Here is a 27,078-nt window from a genome sequence, read left to right as displayed (position 1 = left end):
CTTTGGTCTCAATCTCTTACCATTATTTTTCCCCCTCTAGGCAAATAAATCATTGATCAGTACCTACAACCCCACTGTAGAGATGTGGCCATGATGCTGGACTGGCTGTTCTTGTGAACATGACAAGACCTCATGCAACATAGTGAAGGGGAATTGTCTAAAGGTGTGAAATAAAAAAAAGTCACGATATCAATCACACAGCTAGATCTTCAAGCTCACATTCATTTGAGGCTTCTCATGTGGTCTAAAAAAGGTCAAAAGATACATGATTTTTTTTTTGTTTTTTATACAGAAATCATATACACAAAACTTCAATCTGTACTTCATAACGAAAAACCTACTAATTTAAGGAAAGCATTTGTTGTGCAAAAGGTCCCCCCCACCCCACCCCTGTGCACCTTCATCTACTGAGTGTCTCTCTCTCTCTCTCTCACACACACACACACACACACACACACACACCCATACACATATACACACACAGGTTCCTTCCAACAGCCAAGCTGGTGAGAAAGAGTCCTCTCTATATACAGTGAATTAGAGAGAAGCTGGATACAGTGCTGGCAAGAGGCGTTGTTAGATCATTGCCTCTATCTGGAAGTGTCCATGTTCTCCTCTTTAAAGTTACTGCAGTGCTCTATAACTTTCCTATGGACAAAATAAGGACAAGGAGAAAAGGTTTAGTTCAAAGACTAGGAAAATAATGAAGTGGGCCACAAGCATAAGGCACTGTCACCTACATTTAAATGTAGTGTATGTATCAGGCAGTATATCCTGAGACATGCGTCAACCCAGTACCTGTGTTACAAGTATATCTCAACAAAAACAGATCTAATTACCCACTTACAACCAATCCCTTCCAACATTAGTATACATCCAGATCCACACCTGTCCATTTATCAACCCACACATTATTCACTGGCCATCACACCCTCATCTCCCATCCAAACACCTTCCTGTCATCAACACATCTAATAATCTGCTCATCCAAAGATCCATCATTCACCTTTTCTATCTTCTATCCTTGTACCCATATGTCTACAATTTAGCTATTCCTTGTCATCTACCATCTACTTACCATGTTATTCATATACCTTCCATTCATCATTCTTCTATTGACCCTGTCATTCATGCATCTGACCCATACACAATTCATCTACTCTATTATTCAGTCTCCTACTCTATCTTCCATAAGCTTCATTAATCTCCTCCACCATTTATCATTCTTTCAGCTACTGGAAGTGTCTGTCACATATACACAATACACATATTCCCAGCAAATATCCACCCATCTTTTCCATTTTCCCTATATCTATAAAGTCATAGCTCTCAACTTGCCATGGATTAGATGTATACAACTGGCTTTTAAAATCTGAAAGAATGACCTAAAAGGAAGGTTCTGATATCAAACGTCAGAGGAAGAAGCTTGGGAAAATGGTAGATTCATTTTACCATGTAAGACATTCTCCATCAATTTTGTCACGTGATTCAGCTCGTCTGGTGTCAATGATGTACATGTATAAACAGTAAGTTAACACCAGGTTTGAGGGATGGAAATAAACGATAGGCTATCCTCATAATCAGATCCAGTTGAGAGGTATGGCTCTACTATTCATCTAGATACCTTCCAGCAGTCCATTGATACCTTACTGTCCTATCCACCAAACTCATCCACCCATTCATCCTTGTCTATTCCCCATCTATGAACAACTCTCAATTCACCTATATCCTTCACATCTTTTCTATCTACTTATGCATACTACTACTGTGTTCTCTCCATCCCTAATCACATATTAATTGGCCTATATTTGATAGCTTTACTCTCATGCTTATATATAAAAAATCCTAAACTAAGGTTGCATGTTTAATAACTTATTGGTTTCCTACCGGGCCATTTCCTTGGTCTCCTGGCGTGCTGAAGCCATCTTAATCACCTCCTTCAGAAGGGGCATTCCACCTTCTTTGATCAGCAGGGGGCAGTACTTGTCAGCTGTAAAGAAGGGGGAAATAGAACCCTGGAAATCTTCACTCCTACTAGGTCAAATCTCTACATTCTGCAGCCTGACTCTTCTCCCAAGGCAATGAGCTCAAATCAAGAGGAGATAGAGAAGCAGTGAGAAGGTTGCTGGCTGGTAAGCCATAGGGTACAGGTTTCTCTTTCTAGTGGCTCAGCCTCTTAGGTGCATCCAATCTGCAGAAGTATCGGAAATAGAAACCAATTCAGCACTCAAGCTTGCTAGAGTGATGGAAACTCCAGAAGGCTGTTCTCATGCACTAAGTCTATGTTGTCTTCCTAGTTCTGGCTACACCCCTTGGACATCCTTGGTAACTTCAAGGAGCTGCCTTGGAATTAGCCACATACTCTGCATTAACCTACAAGCCTCTGAAAATAGTTTCCCTTGACCTTTCGCCACCCCTGTTGTCTAACAGGCACAGTGTATGGAGATTCACAGCCCCAACCATTTAACTGTATTTATAATGTTCTCTATGGAGGGACTTACGGTAAACAGAGACGAGGTTATAGAGAGCCCAAGTAGCCCAGTGCTGGCTGACAGGAGAGATCCCTTGCGGAAGGAGTCGAAGGATTGGTTCAAATGACCTGCAACAAATATTAAAGAAAAAAATGAGAAACCCAAAAGCTGCTGTTCCAGCATCTTTTCCTGTTTTGGTACTGGAAGCTTCGCAGTCAGAGCTAATACATTACACAACAGTAAAGCTCATTGGCATATCAGCTTCCAGTATCCAAGAGGCAGTCATAGTTTCTGGTACTGACAGGCTCAATCCCTGCTGTTTAATACTACCATGCGGCACTGAGAACCAGCTCTGAAGGATTAAACGGGGAATTAATTTCTATCCTGTTCCAGTCACATTTCCTTAAGAAAGCTGAGATTCAGCAGTGCTGATCACTCCGTAGTTGGGTTACAGTTAAAGGGCCTCTATCTACCCTAGGCCAAGGCACAACTGAGGGGACACTAATCATTCATAAACAATGGCTGCGCCATTTGTTCTTGCAACAGTGAAGTGCATCCACACTGCAAATCAGGTGTTGGAATCACACTTGTACTGCATCCTCACCAGCAATTCATTCCATCTGTTGTTGTACTAGTGCATTGTGGCATTCCAGAGTTCCTGACGCAGCTCTCACAGCAGGAGCTTTAGGGTTATTCCACAAGTCACTGTAACACCTGAAGGGAATTTTGGGAGTCTTGTCTAAACATCCCCAAAGGCAGATTGAAGGCTGCAGTAACCCATTTCATGGAGACAGGAACATTCACCCTAGCTGTACCTTTCATTAGGAATCAGAATTTAACCAACAGCAAGAGAGGGATTCCTTAGAGAAATGTTTTTAAGCAGACTAAAATGGTAAGATTCCATGTTTCCTGCACAATCCGAATCCACCAGAAACATGCAGGACAAGTTCTAGTCCTACTGTGTTCCCTCAAGAGAAACTAGGGATACAGACTATTTTAATTTTCTCCATATTCTACTTAGAAGTGTAGCAGTTGCCTGTCCAGATTAGACCAATGGTCCCTCTAATCTCCAACTGTGGCCAGTACCACATGCTTCAAAGGAAGTTGAAAAACCGCATCTAAAATAGTATGTCCATGTGGGAAATTTCTTCCTCACCCCAAGGAGAAGTTCTACACTTGATTAAATCTCCACCTTTCTTACAGACTTCAGCGTGCTTGAGGTTACTTCTTGGGACAATCCCCACTCCTGGAATAAATGGGTCAAGATCCGACATCCCTCACCTGTAATTGATATTTCTTCTGGAGTTAATGTCCCAGCTCTGGATGGCTGCCCACATCCTGTCTACTACTTCCTCTCGGCGTGGCTCACAGATACCCCAAGCCTCTGGGCCATCAAACATGATGTGGGAGAGAACCCCACATGCATTGTAAGATACCTCAATCCCATCTGCTTTGCTCTCCAACAGGTTGCTGCCAAGATAGAAGATAAGATTTCAGAGGTGCCAGGATAGCCTTATGTCGCACATCAGGGACAAAAAACTTAGTATGCAAACAGTGCAGCCCCTGTGAACTCTAACCAGAGCTCATCAGATAAGTCATAATCTCCTAACTGGACTGGACACAGCAACCTATGCAAAACAGCTTGACAAATACCAGCTTCCCAAACTGGTTTTATTGATTATACTTTGCATTTAGATTGCAGCCATCCTCTGAAGATTCCAAAGCACTTTACAAACTGGGCGAGTTCCACTATCCTTTTTTTGGTCTGTTTAACGGGGTGGGGGCAACTGATGCACAAATGTTAAATGACTGTCCTACGTCACACAGTGACTCAATGGCAGTCAGGAAGAGCAGCCAGGTCTCCTGTCTCATAGTCCACGGCTCTAACCATTAGACCATATTGCTTCTTGATCAGTGATGCACCAACCTGAACACACTGATGAACTGGGAGGTCATGAGCTGTGGGCGGAGCTCTTTTACCTCCGCCACATTTCCCAGAAGCCCCAACATGTTACGGTGCAGCTCCTGCTTCTCTGGGAACTCCTGAGGAAACAAGGAACATGTGTAAAACAAAAGTATGACCATTGTGACTGATGATGCAGCAAATCCAGGAAGGCAGACTATTTCCCAGCAGTCAGAAATGGAGCTCTCCTCTTGGTGTGGTGAGGTTTCTAGCATTCAAAACACATGACAGGTGGGAGAGAACCACACCACTGCAAAGCAAGGGACAGTTCTCCACTGCTTGACATGGCCACTGGAGGAAAAAGCATCTCCAGGCACAGGACAGGGAGTGGGAGAGAGAGAGTAAATGAGGTAGAAGTATGCCGTTTCCTTGTGCTCATAGGATGTATGTATGTGGAGGGGGGAATGGGCAGAGTGTGTATAAGTCTTTTCCGTTTATGCAACAGACGAAGCTTTCAGCAGGGATCAGATGAGCCAGGACTCAGTCCCAAACGTGACAGTGTGACAGTGGAGAGCAGGGGTTCCCAAACTGTGGTATGCGTACCATATCTCTGGGGGCTACTCGTGAGAAATTGTGTAATGGTGGATTTTATTAATTAATTATTTTATTTATTGCATTTTCATAATAGGCTACTCAGACAAAGCTTTAAAACTCTGTGGGAATTTGTTATATAAAATACGGTAGTTAACTTACTTCAAGATGTACCAATGAGAATACAGAAACACAGAGATGCTGATTTACAGAAACCCTCAGCTCCAATCACCATACAGCGCAGGTTCAGTTGCCCAGCAACTTTGCAGTCTAACTGAGCTCAGAACTTAGTCAGGGTTTTTTTCAGTTGTACATGTCACACTATAACTATACGTAACAGTGAAATATGGACAGATGGCTAAAGACAGGTAGTGTTAAGAAGAGCACACAAAATCTCAGCGATGAGAAGGGTAGGGATACGCGGGTAGCTGGTAGATCTGGAAGGGGATACGCAATAAGAAGAGTTTGGGAACCTCTGGTGTAGAGGATACTGGGCAGCACTTACTTTCAGGCACTCCAGGAAGAGCTTCATGCCACTATAGTTGAGAAACATCTCACAGTTATCGGGGGTTTCGTCTGTGATATTCCACAGGGCACTCCAGGAGAACTCCATCACCTGATCACACTGTCGAGCCAGAGGGAAGGAGATGGTAAAACACAGTGGAATGAAGTATGTGACATGGGCAACTGCAGACAGAGCGCCTGTAATACAGGAGCCCAGTGCAAACTAATCAGAAGGATGGGGAACTGCTGTCACCTCGGAAGGGACCAGTTTTTATTCAGTTCAGACCCACCAACACAAACATTACCATTATCTAATTTATTCAGAGGAGCCAAGTCCCCACGAGCCTCTGGGAACACCTGGAAAATTGCTGGTGCAATGTGACTGGATTCCTAGCACCCCTGGGCTGACCTCTCCACCTCAGGGTTAGAGTGAATATAAATGGAGTATATTTTGCTTACAGATTTTAAGAAGAAACACTTACTGTTTTATCCACCAGCTTCTTCTGAATCAGCTTTAGCATGGTCTGTGGGCAGAGAGAAGAGGGAATGAGAAGCGTAAGAGCAGGTCTGGGAACAGGCCAGGAATCACAGAGATTAAAATAAAGACTGTACATCAAACTCAACCCTGACATAGTCTGGCACAGCTCTCACTGAAGTCAATGGCAGTTATGCTTACTCATGGATTGGATTTGGCTCTATGCATATGGACTCTGATTCACAAGGTGTAAACACCCCTCCCATCTCTTCCGAGTTTAGTGTTATTTTCTCTGGTTCAATGGCACTGTATAAACAACGATTCCACTGGTTCACACAGCACACTACGACAGATGACCTGTACCATCCAGATAACAGGTCCCTGGCTAACGGCACAAAAAGGCAGAGTTTAGTACAGAACAGCCCAGTGAGCAATAAATAGTCTGGTGTATGCTCTTTATAGCTTCATGAAAAAGATGGGACCTCAGAAGTTAGTGGACTTTAACTGGGAGGCTGTTGCAAACTCAAGGGGGAGCATGGAAGGAGCCATGAAGTCAAGAGTGGGTGAAGGAGACCAAAGGAAAGACAGAGAAGAGCTTGGGGCATAGGAAATTTTGTTGGAGGAAATGAGGGCAGAGGTATGGGAGAGGACTCGAGCAGAGTCTTGAACGGGAGGATAAGGAACTGGAATGTGAGGCAGGAGAGTTGAAGCCAGGAAGAGATTATGGTTATGTCAAAAAATGAGCAGAGTGACTTCCTGTAGAGGGACTTGGAAACCCTCCAAAACTGTACATACACCCACATGCACAATTTCTGGTCCATTACTTGGACAGTGTTGTCTGTCAAGTGAGACAAAGAAACGTGTCCACTCAATCTTATGTAATTGAAGGTGTGAAGGGAGGTCTGACTCTTGGCACACTGGAGGTGCTGTCCATGCAGTAACCCCAATGGAAAGGTTCTACAGATTTTATTATCTCCAAATGGGCAGCAGCTTTTCCTATCTCCGGAGAGGCAGGAGAGCCTTCCTGACCTGCTGGGCCATTTTGTATCCAAAAGCAGGGGCAAGGTTGTTACTCAGACATGTCCAAATGAAAACCCTTATATTGTTACCAAGAGGATTGTGCTAGTTGCAGAAACAACTTTTTTTTATGTTTCTAGGAGGAAAACACTACTGCTCAGTGTGAAGCCCTCCCCATTCAACATTACTTTTCTTTGGGACGGTCTGCCTTCTCCTGATGGGGAGACTGGCACAGAGAGGTTATGGGGCTTACCCAAGGCCACACGATAAATTTGTAGCAGAGCCAAGATTAGAACTCCGGAGTCGTGACTCCTGGCCTTGTGTTGAGATCATGCTGCCTCCCCTGCCCTCAAACAGACACTACCTCTAACAGCACATCAAGGAAGTAACGACTTCCCCTGCTGGCATGTTTTCAAGGGGCTCAGCTTGAGGATGGTGGATTCCATGATAGGACAACACTGCTAAGACTCTAGCTTTCCCTGACTGCAATACTTTTCTGTGACACTGGATTATTTACTGGACCTACTCCACAGACACTTCCAATGGAAATCATAGAAAGTACTTTCCCAAGGGACTCAAGCCCAGTCTGGGGTAGGGATTAGCAGCCATCCTGGGACCATACCAACCATGACAAACCCCATCTTGCCCACAGCCTCCTTATGGTCGTTGTCCACTTGGCAGACCAAGGCATTGCAGAGGTGTACAGCGATGCGCTGGATGGACTCATCCTGCCGAGTAGGGTTGAGGATGTTCAGCAGCAGCTCATTGACACGACGGTACTGGAATTCCAGCTCCTCTGGGATGCTGAAGTTACACAGTGTCAGGCAGCAGTTCCGCTGCACCTACCGGGGGGAAGCAGAGCAAGGTTAGGGTATGCTGACATGATGGACCATCCTACAAGTATGTGCAAAACCCCATAAGCACATGTACAGTTGCCACACAGTGTTGTCACCATCTTCCATCTCAACACAAATACCACATACACATGCATCACCCTCCAACCCAACACCACGCTGCACATGCACTCCCCACACAATAGCTTCACCAGCCTACAGCTCAACCCTCTCACTGCATGCACACTCTCCATCTGCTACCCAGCCCCACCACCTGCACACTCCACATGCAATCCAAAGCCAGTCACCTTTGCCACAAATACACGTGCACCATTATCGCCTCTTTCTTCCCCCGTATTACTACTGAACTATGTCACCAATACATCCCACATAAAATTGCACCCACCCACCCATAAAGTGAATGCATGACCAGATATAGGCAACGGCTTCTCTAGGGCATGCCGTGGTACACATTCAATAGGCTCAAAGCGCCCAGAAGGTACAAAGTACTGGAACTGGCCTTTTACTGGGAGACGGGGAAGAGGGAGAACAGTGAGAGCAGGGTGAAGTTTGACTGAGCTCTTACTGTCACTTCCTGGTAAGACTCCATGCCATTCAGCACCACCTGGATCACCTGACGCCGCAGCTTCACGCTCTGCTCCATCCGATACTCTGAATTCGTTAGGTAGAAAAGGGCTGCGCTCCCAGTCACCTGGATGTTCTTATCGTACTTGTGACACTTGAGAGCTGTGATCACCAGCTACAAAGAAACAATGGGAGCTTTTAGTGCCATGTAGTCCCAGCTGGGCCCCCATGTAACCGTTACCCCTACGCAGGCAAAGACCAATACAAGCATTCAAGGGACAAGGAGCCCAGGCACAGCTGGAATAGGCTGCTCAATGAGATCATAAGACGCCTCCTAAAATCAAGGACCCGATTTCCATCATGCTACTGGAACTTCCTCTTTAGGAGCCTGATCCAAAGCCCATTGAAGCCAAAGGAAATGGGAGTCTTTCCATTGACTTTAATGGGCTTTGGATCAAGCCCTAAGTCATGGGGAAAGGTTTGGTTTTTGTGCGGTAAAATTCCCCTCCCCCTAAATCTGACTGTGCTCAAGGGAGGTGAGCACTGCCTGTGGGTAAGTGCCTGTGTGCTCACCTGCAGTGCTCTCAGCAGCTGGTTGCAGCGCTCGATGCGGGCGATATCAAAAAGGAGATTGATGGCCCGGGACGTGATTTCGGGCCGGTGTTCAGTGTATGCCTCGATAGCGTTCAGCACCTGCTCTTCATTCTTGTCCCCACTCACCTGGCAGCAAGGAAAGGAACAAAATCATGTCCAGGGAGGAAGAGACCAGCAAGAGAGGGGGCTGTTCAGGAGAAAGGCCAGCAAGAGAATGGGAGATCCGCAGGGAGAGGAGTCTGTAGGTGGCAGCTCAAATGGTGCATGCACTCTCTCAGCCCCTTTCTATATTGCTAGCAGGATTCATTCTGATGAGGCCCAAGATATCAGCGCACAGGCTGAGTTACCTCTCAGCCCAACCCTGCAGGAAGTGGTCCCTGCAGGGCAGGGTGGTATCTCTTTGCAGGGTTATGCATGGCTACTTCTTCTTAAGCCTCAGACACCCGTTGTCGAGTGCCCTTTGTGCTACAAGCAGGGTGGGGAATGGACAGGGGCGGGTGCATGTGTGTCTTTACCAGGCTCCTTTCTAAACGGCTGTTTTTTCCCCTCACAAAAACTGCATAGGGTAGGGACCTTGCACCACTGCAGCATTCTTCCAGCAGGGGGACCCATAGTTCAAAAGGCACATGTATCACTTCCACAGAGCCTGAGAGCTCTGATAAGCTGGCAGACTCTCTAACTTCAGACCCTTTTTGAGAATTTTCCCACTGGCCCTTTACCTTGTAGGCTGGAATATGCGTCAGACGACAAAGAGAGGTCTCAAAGAGGCCCAGGAACTGAAGCGGTCGTTTCAGATCCCTGAAGGGGGCAATGCTGCTCTTTGATGGCTCAATGCTGGGAAAAGAAGAGATCATCCATGTCTGAGCTCTGCTTATTCAGCTCCCTCCACCACAGAGATAGTTACAGAGCTCCCTGCCTGCTCTGATTACACTTCACAACAAGCCAGAGCAGCTGGGTCTAAATTCAGTCATATCCCATCAAAATCCCAGTAAGGGTTTCTTAAAGACAATCGCATCATACTCCTTGATGGGACCTTTCATCACAGATGATCCCTACTGTTCTGCACAAGAAGTGAATGTGTCCAACAGAAATGACAATAGGAATTCAGGCAGGGAGACTATAGTTACCCAAGTTTGGTTAGGACAGCAGGGGAACAACTGATTGTTATAAAAAGGACCATGGGATTTCTAATGATCATAAATAGTCAGACACCTGATTTTATGTCTCCTCTGAAGGACCGCCATCAGCTAAACACCTCTCTCATTACAATGAAGCATTGGGTCAGTATTGACTTAGAACACTATCAACAGTGATTGCTGCATCACCGCTGTATTCCTTGAAGATCTACAGCCTATGTTTTCCATGAATTCTGTAAAGACGCCAGTACTGCAGCATAGCAGTTTTGCTTTCATACTGTAGCAGCTCAGAATATGGGAGGGAAAAATTCCTGGCTGATTTGGAATGACAGCTAAGAGTGGTCCCTGTAGATGCTGGTTGGGATTTTCAAAGGGGCCTAAGGAAGTTAGGCTCTCACTGGGCGTGGTATTGACCAATCTCAATATTAGCACTGTAATTCCAGCTCCCTAAAATACCTGCAGTCATTTCAACTGCAGAAGTAATTCTTCGCTAACACTTCTAAAAACTGTTGTGTAGTGAAGCTGATGCAGGAAGGCTGCTGTGCTCCTCCCCAGAACTCACTGCATTTCAGTGGTGGACAAGAGTTCACAGAATATCAGGGTTGGAAGGGACCTCAGGAGGTCATCTAGTCCAACCCCCTGCTCAAAGCAGGACCAATCCCCAGACAGATTTTTTCCCCAGATCCCTAAGTGCCCCCCTCAAGGATTGAACTCACAACCCTGGGTTTAGCAGGCCAATGCTCAAACCACTTTGAGTACAGTCTGTGGAGGGCTTTGTGGTCTTTTTGGAGGGAAGTGGATGATATATAAACTATTTTTACAGCTGTCAGTAAGCGGGTAATGTATAAGGAAAAGGACAGCTGCAAAACCTATGTGGATGTGAATGAAAGCCAGGTAGGGCTAATTAATGACTATTCTGACGCCCTCATCCATGGTGATCAATCCCACTTGGAGAGAGGCCAAGAGAGAGATTTGTCCTTCCTGCCGCTTTCAATGAAATCTCCCCTCCCACAGATCCACAGTGACCTCCATCCCTGCCTGGCCTTCTAGCCTTACCTTGTCTGACCCACTTTCTCCTCAATGCTTGAGATGGTGCAGTTCTCCAGCAGAGTGTGCCCTGAGATATCTAGCGAGGAGAGGTTTACCAGGTTATCCACAAACAGGCTCAGCACCCGCCGGGTCAGCTTGAATTTGTAATAACTGGACAGGCGGTCTCGGGAAATATCCAAGTGCCTGAAAATGAGAGCAAGCATCTCAGAGTCTGGAGAGCATCAAGTGGGGCTTCCCCCGTCCTTTCAGGTCAAACCCAGCCCTGCAGAGACCATTCACAAGCACAACTGCTGATTTTCCAAGATACAGGGATGTGACTCTGTGGAACTAGCAGCAGGATGGAGTCCTGTGTATAACCTAAGTGCACGCAGTACCCTTGGATTATACACCAACAGATCCCTGGTGGGGGCCTGTCCAGAATGGAGTATAAAGAATTACTCAGCTAAATGATCAGAATGGCAACTACTGTAGGCTGAGCAACCTACCTTCCCAGTCTTCATCATAAACAGGCATCTGATCATTTCTCTAACCATGGAACTGGCTACATATCTTCTACCTGGGGATCAAATTGCACCAGAAGATCTTCTCATCCCCAGAAAGGTGTGTTACCTCATCTCCCAAAATTAATGATAGAAGCTCTCTGATTCCTCCCTTTGTCTCTTTCTTTTCCAGACTGGATATTGTTGTATCCATGACACTGTACAGAGATCTTAACAATCTCTATTACACCAGCACCATTGCCCTATAGTTTTAAATGTTTGATGTTATATGAAAAACACAACATAAAATTAAGTTAATAAACCATGTAATAATAGTAATACACTTCCTCAGTACAACTGCTATCCACAGGGGGCATGTGGTGGCTCCTACTGGACAGATGGTCAGGTACGTTCCTACCAGAATGTGTGAGAGATAGAGAGAGGGACTGGGTTGCACATTAGTGATTAAAGACACATAGGTTGGAATTTTCTAAAGGGCATATGTGACTTAGGAGCCTAAGTCCCATTTTTAAAGTGATTTGGGCACTTAAGAGTTGAAGTCAACAAAAATCAGCGGGACTTAGGAGTTTACATCACTTTAAAAATGGGACTTAGCTCCTAAGTCACTTGGATGCTTTTGAAAATTTTACCTCTGGTGCTTTTCTGACACGTCTAACGTGTATGAACATGGAGCCCCCTAGTAACCACAGAGACTATAAACGATAAGACTGGTGGACAGGCTCCTTTAATTCGAATGGTAAAACCCTGTGGTTTTGGACCAGAAAATCCTGCATTCTCTTCCTGGTACCAAATGTGCAGTTTCGCTGGTGACCGTGGTGCTCGCTGTTTGCAGCTATGGAGTCATGTGACAGCATTAATTCTCACTGGTAGACCAGGAGTGCCTATTTGCTTTGGATGACATTGTTTTCTGGATCATGACTCTGTGCTCAGAGCAATAAGGTCTGCTGCTTATTTCACATTCAATGGGCTTTGGTGGTGCTCAGTGATCAGATGTTTCAAGCCAACCACTGAGTGCTAAGTTTTTCTCTTATCTGTGAGCCAGGCTTAAACATTGGACTTCCTCATTCGATAAGCAACTTGTGGGAGTCAGTTCTGGTTTCACACTGCAATTATTGCTGTGATACCAGCATCCAAATGTCCCCACAGACCAGGAGTAATTTTGACTGAGGATCAGGTATAAAAATAGGGAGCCCTCTCTGAGTGCTTGATCTTGCTGTCCTCATGCAGGAAAAACCTCTACGGGCTTCAGCAAGGGCTTTGGGCTGCAAAGGGAGTGAATGATCAAGTGCCTTTGAGGGAAAGCTCTGTTCCTCCACCACCACAAACCTAAAACCTGGGATGGGGAAAATGCTCTCGGAAAATTAATCCTCAATCCTGAGCATCTCTGAGCACCTGCAACTCCCAGTGGAGAAAGAACGAGTGAGGAGGGAGGCATCTGCTGACCTGAGCTTGCGGAGCTGTGAGATCACTTGGATGTGCTCCTCTGAAAGGTCCATGTTGTAAAGCACTAAGGAAACCAGACTGTCCTTCCACTGGGTCAGAAATGCCACATCATTGAGCTGGATCCCAGAGAGATCCAGGGCAGTGAGGGAGGCCAAAGGTCGAAGCAATGTCTCCACGTTCACCCCCTCAGTCATACGGCCCAGGTTCAGGAAGCGCAGGCGGCTGAAGCCCTCGAAGGTAAAGTCCTTGACCAAGACCTGGCGAGTGGGGTTCACCAGGCAGTCGTCTTCACAGCCTCCTGGGTTCTCTTCCTGGTAGAAGAGATTACTGCAGCCAAAGAGGCTGAGAGAAACCAGAGTGTGGCTGAAGCTCAGCAGGGTCTGCAGGCTCTTGGCTGTCAGCTTCTCACAGTTAATCAGGGACAGCTCAACAAGGTCCTGGAAGGCAGGAAGCCAAAATATTAAAACTACTTCACTGTCAGTTTTCCTACCCCAGGCCCTACAGCAACTCCTGCTGGGAATGGCCGGGTCTGGAGTACTCCGCTCTCACACAGCCAGCGTTTCCACACCGTTCCCTACAGCAACTCCTGCTGGGAATGGCCGGGTCTGGAGTACTCCGCTCTCACACAGTCAGTGCTCCCACTCCATTCCCTACAGCAACTCCTGCTGGGAATGGCCGGGTCTGGAGTACTCAGCTCCCACACAGTCAGTGCTCCCACTCCATTCCCTACAGCAACTCCTGCTCGGAATGGCCGGGTCTGGAGTACTCTGAGCTCCCACACAGTCAGTGCTCCCACTCCATTCCCTACAGCAACTCCTGCTGGGAATGGCCGGGTCTGGAGTACTCCGCTCTCACACAGCCAGCGTTTCCACACCGTTCCCTACAGCGACTCCTGCTGGGAAAGGCCGGGTCTGGAGTACTCTGAGCTCCCACACAGTCAGTGCTCCCACTCCATTCCCTACAGCAACTCCTGCTGGGAATGGCCGGGTCTGGAGTACTCCGCTCTCACACAGCCAGCGTTTCCACACCGTTCCCTACAGCGACTCCTGCTGGGAGTGACTAGGACTAGAGTACTCTGAGCTCTCACACAGTCAGTGCTCCCACTCCATTCCCTACAGCAACTCCTGCTGGGAATGGCCGGGTCTGGAGTACTCTGAGCTCCCACACAGTCAGTGCTCCCACTCCATTCCCTACAGCAACTCCTGCTCGGAATGGCCGGGTCTGGAGTACTCCGCTCTCACACAGTCAGCGTTTCCACACCGTTCCCTACAGTGACTCCTGCTGGGAGTGACTAGGACTAGAGTACTCTGAGCTCTCACACAGTCAGTGCTCCCACTCCATTCCCTACAGCAACTCCTGCTCGGAATGGCCGGGTCTGGAGTACTCTGAGCTCTCACACAGTCAGCGTTTCCACTCCATTCCCTACAGCAACTCCTGCTCGGAATGGCCGGGTCTGGAGTACTCTGAGCTCCCACACAGTCAGTGCTCCCACTCCATTCCCTACAGCAACTCCTGCTCGGAATGGCCGGGTCTGGAGTACTCCGCTCTTACACAGTCAGCGTTTCCACACCGTTCCCTACAGTGACTCCTGCTGGGAGTGACTAGGACTAGAGTACTCTGAGCTCCCACACAGTCAGTGCTCCCACTCCATTCCCTACAGCAACTCCTGCTGGGAAAGGCCGGGTCTGGAGTACTCAGCTCTCACACAGTCAGTGCTCCCACTCCATTCCCTACAGCAACTCCTGCTCGGAATGGCCGGGTCTGGAGTACTCCGCTCTCACACAGTCAGCGTTTCCACACCGTTCCCTACAGTGACTCCTGCTGGGAGTGACTAGGACTAGAGTACTCTGAGCTCTCACACAGTCAGTGCTCCCACTCCATTCCCTACAGCAACTCCTGCTCGGAATGGCCGGGTCTGGAGTACTCTGAGCTCTCACACAGTCAGCGTTTCCACTCCATTCCCTACAGCAACTCCTGCTCGGAATGGCCGGGTCTGGAGTACTCTGAGCTCCCACACAGTCAGTGCTCCCACTCCATTCCCTACAGCAACTCCTGCTCGGAATGGCCGGGTCTGGAGTACTCCGCTCTCACACAGTCAGCGTTTCCACACCGTTCCCTACAGTGACTCCTGCTGGGAGTGACTAGGACTAGAGTACTCTGAGCTCCCACACAGTCAGTGCTCCCACTCCATTCCCTACAGCAACTCCTGCTGGGAAAGGCCGGGTCTGGAGTACTCAGCTCTCACACAGTCAGTGCTCCCACTCCATTCCCTACAGCAACTCCTGCTCGGAATGGCCGGGTCTGGAGTACTCCGCTCTCACACAGTCAGTGCTCCCACTCCATTCCCTACAGCAACTCCTGCTCAGAATGGCCGGGTCTGGAGTACTCTGAGCTCCCACACAGTCAGTGCTCCCACTCCATTCCCTACAGCAACTCCTGCTGGGAAAGGCTGGGATGGAGAAGCCTCAAGTTCCCCCACAGCTAGGATTCTGATAAAGCAGGTAAAAAGTACAAGTAATCTATGGTTCTCCCTGAGAGTTGTGAGTGGTCTCTGCTGTGGGCTGCTGCAGAGTGACAGCCAGGAAGACATAAATGCAATACCACCTGCTTTCTGATGGCTTCCAGGTCCTGGTCCTGCACTACGTCCTCCCGCAAATGGATTCGGGCTAGCCTGGTGCTCCGAGGATCTGAGAACAGGGTGAAGAAGCTCTCATGGGGTTCAAAGATGCTGTCTGCATTCACCAGCTCCACATACCTACATGAGAGGTAACACGGTTTATTTTCCATCCCGGGGTTTTAATTTTTCAATTTAAAAAAATGTTTCCCCTCTTTTTCCACCCTACTTTTTCTAAGCTACGAAATCTTTCTGATTTTTTTGGAGCTCTCCCTGGAGGACCAGAAAATGGGATAGACCAGGACCCCATTGTGGTGGGTGCTGTATAAACATAGATCTCTTTCCCTCTATCAGCTTTTCCAGCCGTGGGGCCTGTAAGGGCACACCTCTACTAGTTCTCCAGTCAACCATAGAGCTTTCCAGGAAAAACAAGCTAGGCAAAAGCTACATTTCTAATGTAAGACTCAAGCAGAAATAAGTGTAAAGTGTATGCATCCCTCCCCTCGAGTCCTGGCTTCTTCCCCCAGCTACCATCCCCGATGGACAGCAGCACCCACACAACTCAATCACGTACTCATTGACGAGCTTGTCACAGATCTCACTCGGCAGGAAGACATCGGGGTGAAGCCGGAGAGTTTCGTTGTCCAGTAGGTAGCAGAGGGTCCCCTCCAGGTTGCGGAGGCAGTAGTCTGTGCATAAAGTCATCAGCGACTCTGGGCTGTCAGATGCCATCTTCAGGGAACAGTGGTGGAGGTCAGGGGGAGCAGGGAACTGTGGCAGAAGGAAGCTTTTCAATTCAAGGGATCCCTGCCCCCCAACCTCAGGAGATTCCCAGCTGGATTTACAGGGACATTAGGACATCTGCAGGCAGATGGAAGACAATCAGATAAAAGAAAAATACATTGGAAAGTACCCTGAAAATCTGCCAGTGCTTAGGGGGACACTGATGGCTAGGTTCATCTGTTGATGGCAAAGAGAGTTGCAGATGTTTGGCCGTTAGCAAATAATGCCCTTAACCTCTCTATGCCTCATTTTCCCCACCAGTAAAATGGGAATAACACTCCCCAAGCTTTCATGATGCTATAAAGGTTAGTTAGCTAATGGGAACCATGTTAATTAATTAGGTTAAATATTAGAAAAAAGCTTCCAATCAGTGAGCTGCATCAGTCTGAAGATGAGCCTCTTAGAGGGAAGTGGGGGAAGCCACATTGCTTGGGTCACATAAAACTAGACTGAGCAGATCACTAAAAATATACTGTAGGGCACAATCCAGCACGCAGACTTGATGGGACTTAGCAGCTTGCTCCATCTCTAACATCTAGGATTCTATTTATTTTAATTTCAGTTAAACTACTTTGCTTTGTAATTAATTTGAACCTTCCCTGCAGTGTTGAAAGCTCCAAACCCACAGGATTATACTAGACCCCAGAAGCAGGATATGAAACTGAGTAGAGACCAAAAGGAAACTGACTGGTCTACTTTTATTTTCCAAGCTGAGTGAAATGCAAAGTGTACATAGGAGAGAAAGTTCAATCTTTATAACTTCTCTCCATTTTAATTCTCTGAGGTCTTGTCAGTAACAAAAGCCACATTCCTGCAATTCCTCCCTTATGGGCAGACTCCTACCTCTGCATAAAGCCCTCATGAAGCCAACTGGGCTTTATGTGAGTGAACCCCCACAAAGTCAATGGGGCTCCATGCAGGCACAGAAATCCAGTTACAAGAACAGGGCAGTGACATTATTTTTAATACAATGAAGGGTCTGATGCTGTAGTCACATATATGCATGAATAATACTACTTGTGAGTAGTCCCATGTGTAAGCGTTTGCAGGATCAGGTTCTCAGAGAAGCTGGGGCTTTAAAGCTGACCTGTAAAAAGAATTAGGCTGGGGGCTTTGTTTTACTTTATGATGGATAAAGATGGTCAGAAATGTTTGAGGATTTTTCCTGTTTGTTTTTCACCTGAGAAATATCAGAAATGCAAAGTCTGGTCTTCCCTGGTATTGCAGGAGAACTTCTTGTGAGTCTCAGAAATGTTTATCACATATTACTTGAAGGAGGCGTGTGAGAGAGAGCACGAGTGAGGGCAAATCTTTAACAGAGACATATTTTCGCTGAAATGTTCATTAGCTATTGGAGTTAAGTGTTTTAAGCAGCTGTACTAAAAATTCCTTCCCTTCTCCACTGCTCAGCTTTCATTCTCTTGACTCTTGGGATGGCCATGACAGACATCTGAATTTCTAGTGTAAAATCAGAGGCACACACAAAACCAAAACTTTTTTTTTAAATAAACACTTTCAGGCCTTCTTTATACATTATATAGAAGCAAAAACAGGCACTAGAAACCTTGTGGATACTTTCAGACAGAAAGTGCATAAGATGGGTGGTTGTTAGATAAGGTTGTACCATACAGAAGTTTTGTTAGCTGTTGCCATCTAAACATCAGAAAGAAGTTTCTTGACAAGTGTTGAAACTAAGGGCAACAGCTAAAAAGGCATTTGTGGCATCTTCCCCTTCAGGGGCAGACATTTCATCTGCACCCTGTCTTAACAGTTTCAGATTGCCTGTGTTGGTTCAGGCCCATCTGTAGACACCTGAGGATTGTGTCCCAAGCCACCCTCTCCAACTACCTGGCTGGTCGCTTCCTGATAAGGCACAACTCCAGACCACACTCTTGACCTACAGCAGCACCCTGCATATGGGAGGAAAGGAGAAGGCTCCTCTGTGGTACCCTGTTAATGGTGCCTCAAGGACCAGCCAGCAGAGGGTAACCGAACAGCAGTTTAAACATCTTTCTTTCCCTGCTTCTGCTTCCAGCTTGAGCCAGACCAGGATATCACCCACAAAGCGACAGAAATCTGCTCTCTCTTGAATCTTCTGTTCTCATTCTTTTCCATACAGTACAGCATTTGCATCATGTTTAGTGTTTCATTTGGGTTTTTATAGAGGTCCTTGCACTGCTTTCTTGTGTGTGCACAGTAAACCCTGAGGTTACATGCTGCATGCCATCACCTATGTGGGATACTGTACCCCCATCTTCCCTTAACTATAACTCACGCCCCACATGGAAAAAGCAAAGCAATGAAAACCCAAGATGACCACGAGCTGAGCAGCTGTTGCTCTGGAAGGCATTGCAAAATGTCTTTAACATCCAGTCTTTGCTTTTCGTCATGGGATTCCATAGAGCAGCACACTCAGTGCAGAAGGACAAAACAGCAAACATATTGACTCAGTCTCTCTCCCTGTCCCTCCTCTCATGAGGATTAATTCCTTAAAGGATTCCCAGGCTATTTTCCTCACCATCACCATGTCATAACTAACCCCAGTTGGAATCTCCACTGTAGCCACTGCCCCACAGGAAGGCACCAGTCAGATGGATCAGACAGGTAGATCAATCAGGAACCCCCCCCTCTCCCCTCAGAAGCTCCAGTCAATTGGCCTGCTGCTTTGACCATGAATTCAGGGATGAGGTAACCACTCAGATTCAGGCACTGAATGGTCCCCATGGGAGACAGGAGCATAGCTGTGGCTTAGCTTTCCTATCAGCCCAGGCTCCAGCCTTCTGATCCCTCCCTTTGCTTCAGGGCAGATTTCTGTGCAACCTAGGGGGCAGCATGAGTTGCAAATCAAAACTCCGTTCTTCTTTCTGTGTCTCATTAATTCTTCTTTAGAGAATGCGCTTCAGTGCCAGGAACAAGAGCCAACCAAGTAATTAATCCAACACGGAAAACAACTACTCAAGGAAAAAGGCAGAGATCAGCAAACTGCTCTTTGTTTTGGAACAGCCGTCCACTTAGTCTAGCCCTAGTTTCCACAGTAGCCTCTTTAAATCAAATCTGGGCCTGGTGTAAGTGGGTGCAACTCCACTGACTTCAGCAAGAGCAGAAACTATGGCTGAATTTGGCTCCTGTATTCTGGATCTGCTTGTACCTGATTTTCAGCATCAGATGATGTGAAGAGGTTTGTGTCTTTTCCTTTCCATGAACATCCCTGGAAATAAAATAACCAGGCAATGGGCAGAATCCCCTCCCCATATTTCAAACACAAAACTTTCATCTTAACCTACTGCATTCTGACATAAAACCTATTTAATAAACTATCCAGTGGAGAAGCAGGTTGAGTTCTCTGCTACCTTGTGCCCAAGGCTTCAGAACGAGAACAGTTACAAATGGGCTTTACAGAAAGAAAATTAAACCCAGCAATCAACAAAAATCTTATATAGGATCTGGTTAACTCAAAGAATGGTAATGGGAGATTGAGCCTTTCCCTTCTAGTGATGGTCTTGCAGGTCACACAATTCTATTCCGGGCCATGTTGGTAGCAACTGAATGTCATTACCTCTCAATGTCTGCTTGATGGCTCCAATACCCTGGTGATGGGTGCAGTATAAGGAGCTAAAGGGATGTAAAATGAGTTGGTGGTCTCAGTCCAGTTCACAGAGGACACAGACTATGTCTTTCTATATGTTTGCATATCGACTAGTACAACAGGGTCCCAGTCCTGATTAGCACCGTTGGATGCTACTGCAATGTAATCAGATGACTGATATTTCATAGAACTGGGGAGCAGAAATGATCCGTGCTTTAATCCCTTAGCTCCCAAGAACCACCACTATTACCATATGCAAAAGGCACCCCACTCTCCTCTAGGGGGAAGGGATCAAACTATCACTTCAGAGGAGCACTCACCATTATGTGTATTAGAGTAGTGCCCAGAAGCTTCAGCTGAGATTTGGGCCCCATTGTGCTGTACAAACACAAAAATAGAAGACCCTGCCCTGAAGTTCCTAACTAGGGGCACAAGGCGACAGGGAGGGGGGAAATAAGGGGCTCTCTGATGGGAACACGTTACATGCATTTACTAGGTATAGGCACCATATCTGTAAGTGAACTAGAGCTACTGAGGGAGGGATAGCTTGGTGGTTTGGGCATTGGCCTGCTAAACCCAGCATTGTGAGTTCAATCCTTGAGGGGGCCATTAGGGAACTGGGGTAAAAATCTGTCTGGGGGTTAGTCCTGCTTTGAGCAGGGGGTTGGACTAGATGACCTCCTGAGGTCCCTTCCAACCTTGATATTCTATGATTCTACTGCCTAGCCATTATCATAAGGTGTGGGCTCTTCTAGACCAGCTGGCTGGTTGTCTACCTGGCTACCAGATTGTCACCCATGGTTTCCAAGGTGGGCAATTAACTGCTTGGGGTGTGTGAAGGGTCAAGGAGGTGTGTGGGGGATGCACACAGTGACTGAGAGACCACTATAACCACAGCTGCACAAGTCAAGTACTGATTTCCCACCCTGGCAGGTCCCCTTCCATCTTGGAAGAGGGTTGATCTAAGGGGACAGACTTATTTAAAACAAGCTTGTTACCAATGTGCCCCATGATGGCTAGAGCCATCAGCCCCATCCAAGGCAGCTGGGGAGTAGTACACCACCCTCAGCATTCAAGGAAACTATGAGACACAGCATTCCTCCACCCCCAGCCTCCCAGATCCAAACAGCCGCTTCTGTGGTTGCTGCTCCTCAATGAGATACATCTGCATTTTTAAGACATTCCCAGCTTCACCCACATGAGAGGCCTGGTGCTGCTGTTCTCACACTTAGGAATGCCTATGTTAGAATTTGTATCTTGGACTTCAGATAAATCCCCTCTCCTATTACATGCTCTCTTCAGCCTGGTGCTTGAGGCTAGGCCAGATTCATTGTGGCTCAGTGCCAAGGTGCGTAACCTTCATATTTGCTGCTACAAAGACGATTGGCAAGGCTGACTCTTTCAGCATCGTGAGTTTGCCCACACAGAGGGCATTATAAATATTAGCATGAACAGATCACAAGGGATTATTTAAAATAACAGATTAAATGTAAATCCAGAGCTCAGCATAGGTTACATTCTGAAGGAAAACTACATTGTCAATTTATATTGCATTTACACAGCACTTCACAGTTCCAAAGCACTTAACAAATATTAACTGATCATCCCAACTGTTGCAGGAGATATCATCATCTCTATTTTACAGGTAGGGAAAATGAGGCACAGAACGGTTCAAATATTCATAGTGTCAAAGCTATGCTGATAATTTAGGAATTCTTTGGTGCTCATCCTTTGCTCAGACCACACCAAACATCATAAATCAGATTATAAACAGGGAACAGGTTGCCATTTGTATATGACTATGGCGTAGATACTCCTTTTAAAGTTAAAATACAGTACAAGATCGTTGCTGCTGTTTGCAAAGGTCACCCACCCAGCAAAATGTCTCCAGAAAAGCCTGTTATGATTCGCATTAACACTGTGCATCACCAGATCACAATGGCCTCCAAAGATATTTTGAGCTGTTTCACCAGCCTGCAGAATGGTCCCTGTGAAAATCAGGTCTTTCTGTCCCTTGAAGGAAGGGACAGACAGGGCGAAACTCCCTTCTGCGATACATACATCTGCCTCTCTGGAAGAGCTGCTGTGCCTGTTCCCAATCTGTTTCAAAGGTCACCCCATAAAACAGCTTCATGAGAGCTGCCACCCTTTTACAGGATCTCTCCTGCGGGACATTGTATTACAACATTGTCATGATGAGTCATGATACAGTTCCACAAGTGCCAAAAGACATTTTGGGGCTGCTTTAATGCCCTTCAAGACGTGCAGAGGTCCCACGGAAATCGGCTCTATAGCTTAGGTGCAGATCATGGATCCACCTCTGTCATGTGTCAATCCCGGGAAAGGAGGAGGGTCTTTGCTCACTCCTTTCCAGTGGGCAGGGGTCCGATTGGGGATCCCTGGTAATGGGGGGACGGTGACCCCTCTCTTAGGAGGTCACCCACAGTGGGGAATCGTGTCTCCCGAGGGTGGATCCAGAGGATACAATGCTCCCTCCCGTGCCCCTGTGGGTGGATGGTCAAATATCCTCCCCGGGGCAGTGGGTGCATGACAGGTCCCGTCCCTCACCCCGCGCAGTGGGGGGATCCCGGGTCTCTGACCCGCGGCAGCCTGGGGATCGGGTCCCCGCAGTGGGCGGATCCGGGAACGGGATCGGGTCCCCCCGGGGCCGGGTATCTCTGGCTAACCCCGCATGCTCTTATCTCCGATCTCCCCGGCACCCACCTGGCCCGAGGCCCCTGCCCGGCTCCCTGGGTAGAGGGGATCCAGGTTCGTTCCGGTTCCGGTCCCCGGGGGCGGGGGTCTGTGTGTCCTCCTCAGGGTCCGCTCCCCGCAACAGCCTCCGCTGTCAACAAATCCACCCGTCACTTCCGCCGCCCGGAGCCCGAGACCGCCTTTCCCGGGAAACAGAATCCCCACGCAGAACGTTCCGCTGCCTGGGTAGAGGCCAGAATTCCCCCAGCCCACCCCGACAGCCCCTATCGCCCGAACCCCAGGGAGCTGAAGGGTTCCAGGCGGACCGGAAGGGTGACACGTCCCCCTGCGCCTTATCCCCTGGGAACCTGGGAAATCCCATCACATTGCAGCCTTCCCTCAACGCCACAAGATGACATCACATCATGAGAAAAGCAACAGAGGGTCCTGTGGCACCTTTAAGACTAACAGAAGTATTGGGAGCATAAGCTTTCGTGGGTAAGAACCTCACTTCTTCAGATGCAAGAAGTGAGGTTCTTACCCACGAAAGCTTATGCTCCCAATACTTCTGTTAGTCTTAAAGGTGCCACAGGACCCTCTGTTGCTTTTTACAGATTCAGACTAACATGGCTACCTACCCCTCTGATACTTCACATCATGAGAGTTTCCTTGTGCAGCATGGTGACATCATGGCGCAGTGAGATGACATCACAGCCTGATGGTGTCGCAGCATGGTGCGATGACATCACACTGTGATGGTGGCCTGGCATGGAGAGATAATAATACCTAGCTTTTACTTACATTGAGTTTTTTATCAGTAGATCACAAAATGCATTATAAAGGAGGATAATATCATTATTGCTGTTTTACAGATGGGGAAACTGAGACACAGATGGGGGAGTGACTTGTCCAAAGTCACCCAGCAGGTCAGTGGCAAAGCAAGAAATAGAACCCACATCTCCTGAAACTCAGTCCATTGCCCTGCCAACTAGGCCACATTGCATTTTGGCATGATAATATGATTGCATCGTGGAAGTATGAAATTGTTTCACTGTTGTGTCAGAAATACAGGATGTTGGGATAATGTTACATTGCATTTTTATTACATTGTATCTTACCCCAATGCTGTAGCATTGTGCCACATTGATTTTTATTGCAGTGTGATGACATTCTGTAGCATGCTAACTAGGGCTGTCAAGTGATTACAAAATTAATCGCAATTAATCACGCTGTTAAACAACAATAGAATACCATTTATTTAAAATATTTTGTGATGTTTACTACATTGACAGATATATTAATTTCAATTACAGCAGAGAATACAAAGTGTACAGTGCTCACTTTATATTTATTTTTTATTACAAATATTTGCACTGTAAAAAAAATGTATTTTTCAATTCACCTCATACAAGTACTGTAGTGCAATCTCTTTATCATGAAAGTTGAACTTACAAATGTAGAATTATGTAAAAAAAAACTGCATTAAAAATAAAACAATGTAAAACTTTAGAGCCTATAAGTCCTCTCAGTCCTACTTCTTGGTCAGCCAGTCACTCAGAAAAACAAGGTTGGTGACAATTTGCTGGAGATAATGCTGCCTGCTTCTTATTTACAATGTCACCTGAAAGTGAGAACTGGCATTTGCATGGCACTATTGTAGCTGGCATTGCAAGATATTTACGTGCTGTCCCTTCATGCTTCAACCACCATTCCAGAGAACATGCTTCCATGCTGATGGGTTCTGCTTGATAACGTTCCAAAGCAGTGTGGACTGACTCATGTTCATTTTCATCATCTGAGTCAGATACCATCAGCAGAAGGTTGATTTTCTTTTTTGGTGGTTTGGGTTCTGTAGTTTCCCCATTGGAGTATTGCTCTTTTAAGACTTTTAAAAGCATGGTCTACACCTCATCCCTCTCAGATTTTGGATGGCACTTCAGATTCTTAAACCTTGGGTCGAATGCTGTAGCTATTTTTAGAAATCTCACATTGTACCTTCTTTGCGTTTTGTCAAATCTGCTGTGAAAGTGTTCTTAAAATGAACATGTGCTGGGTCATCATCCGAGACTGCTATAACATGAAATATATGCAGAATGCAGGTAAAACAGAACAGGAGACATACAATTCTCCCCCACCAAAGGAGTACAGTTACAAATTTAATTGACACATTATTTTTTTAATGAGCATCAGCATGGAAGCATGTCCTCTGGAATGGTCGCTGAAGCATGAAGGGACATATGAATTTTTAGCATATCTGGCATGTAAATACCTTGCAACGCTGGCTATAAAAGTGCCATGCAAACGCCTGTTCTCACTTTCAGGTGACCTTGTAAATAAGAAGCAGGCAGCAGTATCTCCCGTCAATGTAAACAAACTTGTTTGTCTTAGTGACTGGCAGAATAAGAAGTAGGACTGAGTGGACTTGTAGGCTCTAAAGTTTTACACTGTTTTGTTTTTGAGTGCAGTTATGTAACCGCCAAAAAATCTGCATTTGTAAGTTATACTTTCACAATAAAGAGATTGCACTTCAGTACTTGTATGAGGTGAATTGAAAAATGCTGTTTCTTTTATAATTTTTACAGTGCATATATTTGTAATAAAAAATAATAATTTAAAGTGAGCACTGTGCACTTTGTATTCTATGTTGTAATTGAAATCAATATGAAAATATAGAAAAACATCCAAAAGTATTTAATAAATTTCAATTGGTATTCTATTGTTATAAGTGCGATTAATCACGATTAATTTCTGTAATCGCAATTAATTTTTTTTAATCACGTGAGTTAACTGCGATAAATTGACAGCCCTAATGCTAACATTGCATTTTACCATGTGATGATGTTGCATTGCACCACAGTGACTTGTGTTGCAGTGTGATGACATGCTGTGACCTGATGTTATCACATTTCTATATCATGATATTGAGTTGCATCCTGATTATGATGGTTTACTTTGCACCATAATGAGGTGGTGTGATGTGAAGATATTGCATTGGAGCATGATGTTATAGTAGCTGAGGCTGGCCTGATATGAGTAATTAACACATGGATGTTGTGATGCAGCATAATAAATCTTAAGATACACATTACTTCCAGCTGTGATGACACTTCGATACACCTTGCTGCATGACACAGTTACATTTTGACACGTTTGCTTCCCGAGTGTGAGATAATGTTTCTTCCAAGTATGACAATACCGAGTCAAAATATCATCCTGTAGCACTGTGTCTTGTTGACTGACTGTCTCAACATGTCAAATTGGTTCACCCTTAGCACAACAGTGCAGGGGATGGAATGAGAAATATTGGTCAAGGATATAAAATCTAACACCCCAGCTCTTAGGTGTAGTGCCTCAGGATCTTCAACATGCACAGCAAGCAAGACCTTGGCTTTTAAATTCATGGCCAAAAGACTTCTACAGAATAAACTGCCTGGAATGCATTTTCAAATACCTCTAGTTTAATTATATTTTGTTCACGAAGAACAGTGGATTTCTCATTATCATCTTCATTGTGTTCCTTCAGTGAATGTGAACATGAGTTCATCCTGCCACAGCAACACTTCGCCATCAACTTCAGCTGCTATATGGCTTGAGAGCAAAATAGGAAATGATCCTTTCCTTAGGAATCTTTCTGGATGAAAAATGCCATGTAAATAAAATTGTGTACTGAAATCCTCCACTATGGGAAAATAAATATATATTGATATGTTAAATTTTATATACACCCACAGATGATGTCAGAGGATTCTTTGAGCCAAGAAATGAGTGAATTCTGGCTGCTCAGACCAGAGATGACATCTGAATTTAAGAAAGGAACCAAAAATCTCCTGGATTATTAAAAGAGGAAAAATCTGGGAGAATACCGTGAAAAAATGACTTTAGAGAATGCAGAGTTCCATGCAGTCCCAGCTAAACTGAATAATTCCATACCCTAGTGGAAATTCTAGTAGATCCATTCTGATCCTTCAGTGGGTCTCTTGGTTTCGTTTGAAGGTCTAATAAGCTCATAATGTAGCAGGCTCCATTGTTGATCTCTGAGCTGAAGCCCTCCTCTTTACCAACTGCATTAACCCTACAGGCCCTTTTCCTCCAGCCTGAGACAGAAGCTGATTTAAGTGATCCACACACAGATTCTTCAAAACCTTAATTTTTCCTAGCAAGTTTTGGTAAGCCCAATTAGCTCCATCGGTGGTCTGGGAGAAGCTGCAGCATGCTCTCTGTCTCTCTCTGACACAGAGACTCGTTTCCAGCTGCTGCTAACAACTCACTCAACCCCCTTTCCTCTGAGTCCTTGAATGG

The 27,078-nt window shown here is 46.1% G+C and overlaps 1 protein-coding gene across 1 annotated transcript; it reads right to left on the bottom strand.

Annotated features, from left to right (window-relative positions):
- Positions 1-267: 267 nt before the first annotated feature.
- Positions 268-22,935, bottom strand: ZER1 (zyg-11 related cell cycle regulator). Its single transcript, XM_065418698.1, has 16 exons — positions 22,810-22,935; positions 16,291-16,577; positions 15,707-15,857; positions 13,103-13,539; positions 11,166-11,342; positions 9,693-9,807; positions 8,953-9,099; positions 8,381-8,554; positions 7,588-7,803; positions 5,952-5,993; positions 5,471-5,590; positions 4,399-4,514; positions 3,753-3,941; positions 2,502-2,599; positions 1,888-1,990; positions 268-648 (listed from the first exon to the last, which is right to left on the bottom strand). Exons 2-16 carry the CDS (start codon positions 16,446-16,448, stop codon positions 591-593), a joined length of 2,301 nt encoding a protein of 766 aa, XP_065274770.1. The 5' UTR covers positions 16,449-16,577; positions 22,810-22,935; the 3' UTR covers positions 268-590.
- Between the last annotated feature and the right edge of the window lie 4,143 nt (positions 22,936-27,078).

This window comes from Emys orbicularis, chromosome 18, assembly GCF_028017835.1.
Source record: "Emys orbicularis isolate rEmyOrb1 chromosome 18, rEmyOrb1.hap1, whole genome shotgun sequence".
Lineage (NCBI taxonomy): Eukaryota > Metazoa > Chordata > Testudines > Emydidae > Emys > Emys orbicularis.
This window is presented reverse-complemented; position numbering and strand designations above follow the sequence as displayed.

Bases quoted from the DNA above. Each gene is read 5' to 3' on its own strand.
- ZER1 (XM_065418698.1), bottom strand. From the start codon at position 16,448: ATGGCATCTGACAGCCCAGAGTCGCTGATGACTTTATGCACAGACTAC. The intron at 8,555-8,952 runs GTGAGCACACAG...GTTTCTTTGTAG, and splicing joins AGCTGCTGAGAGCACTGCAG to CTGGTGATCACAGCTCTCAA. The intron at 5,591-5,951 runs GTAAGTGTTTCT...CTGGCTCGACAG, and splicing joins AGAAGCTGGTGGATAAAACA to TGTGATCAGGTGATGGAGTT.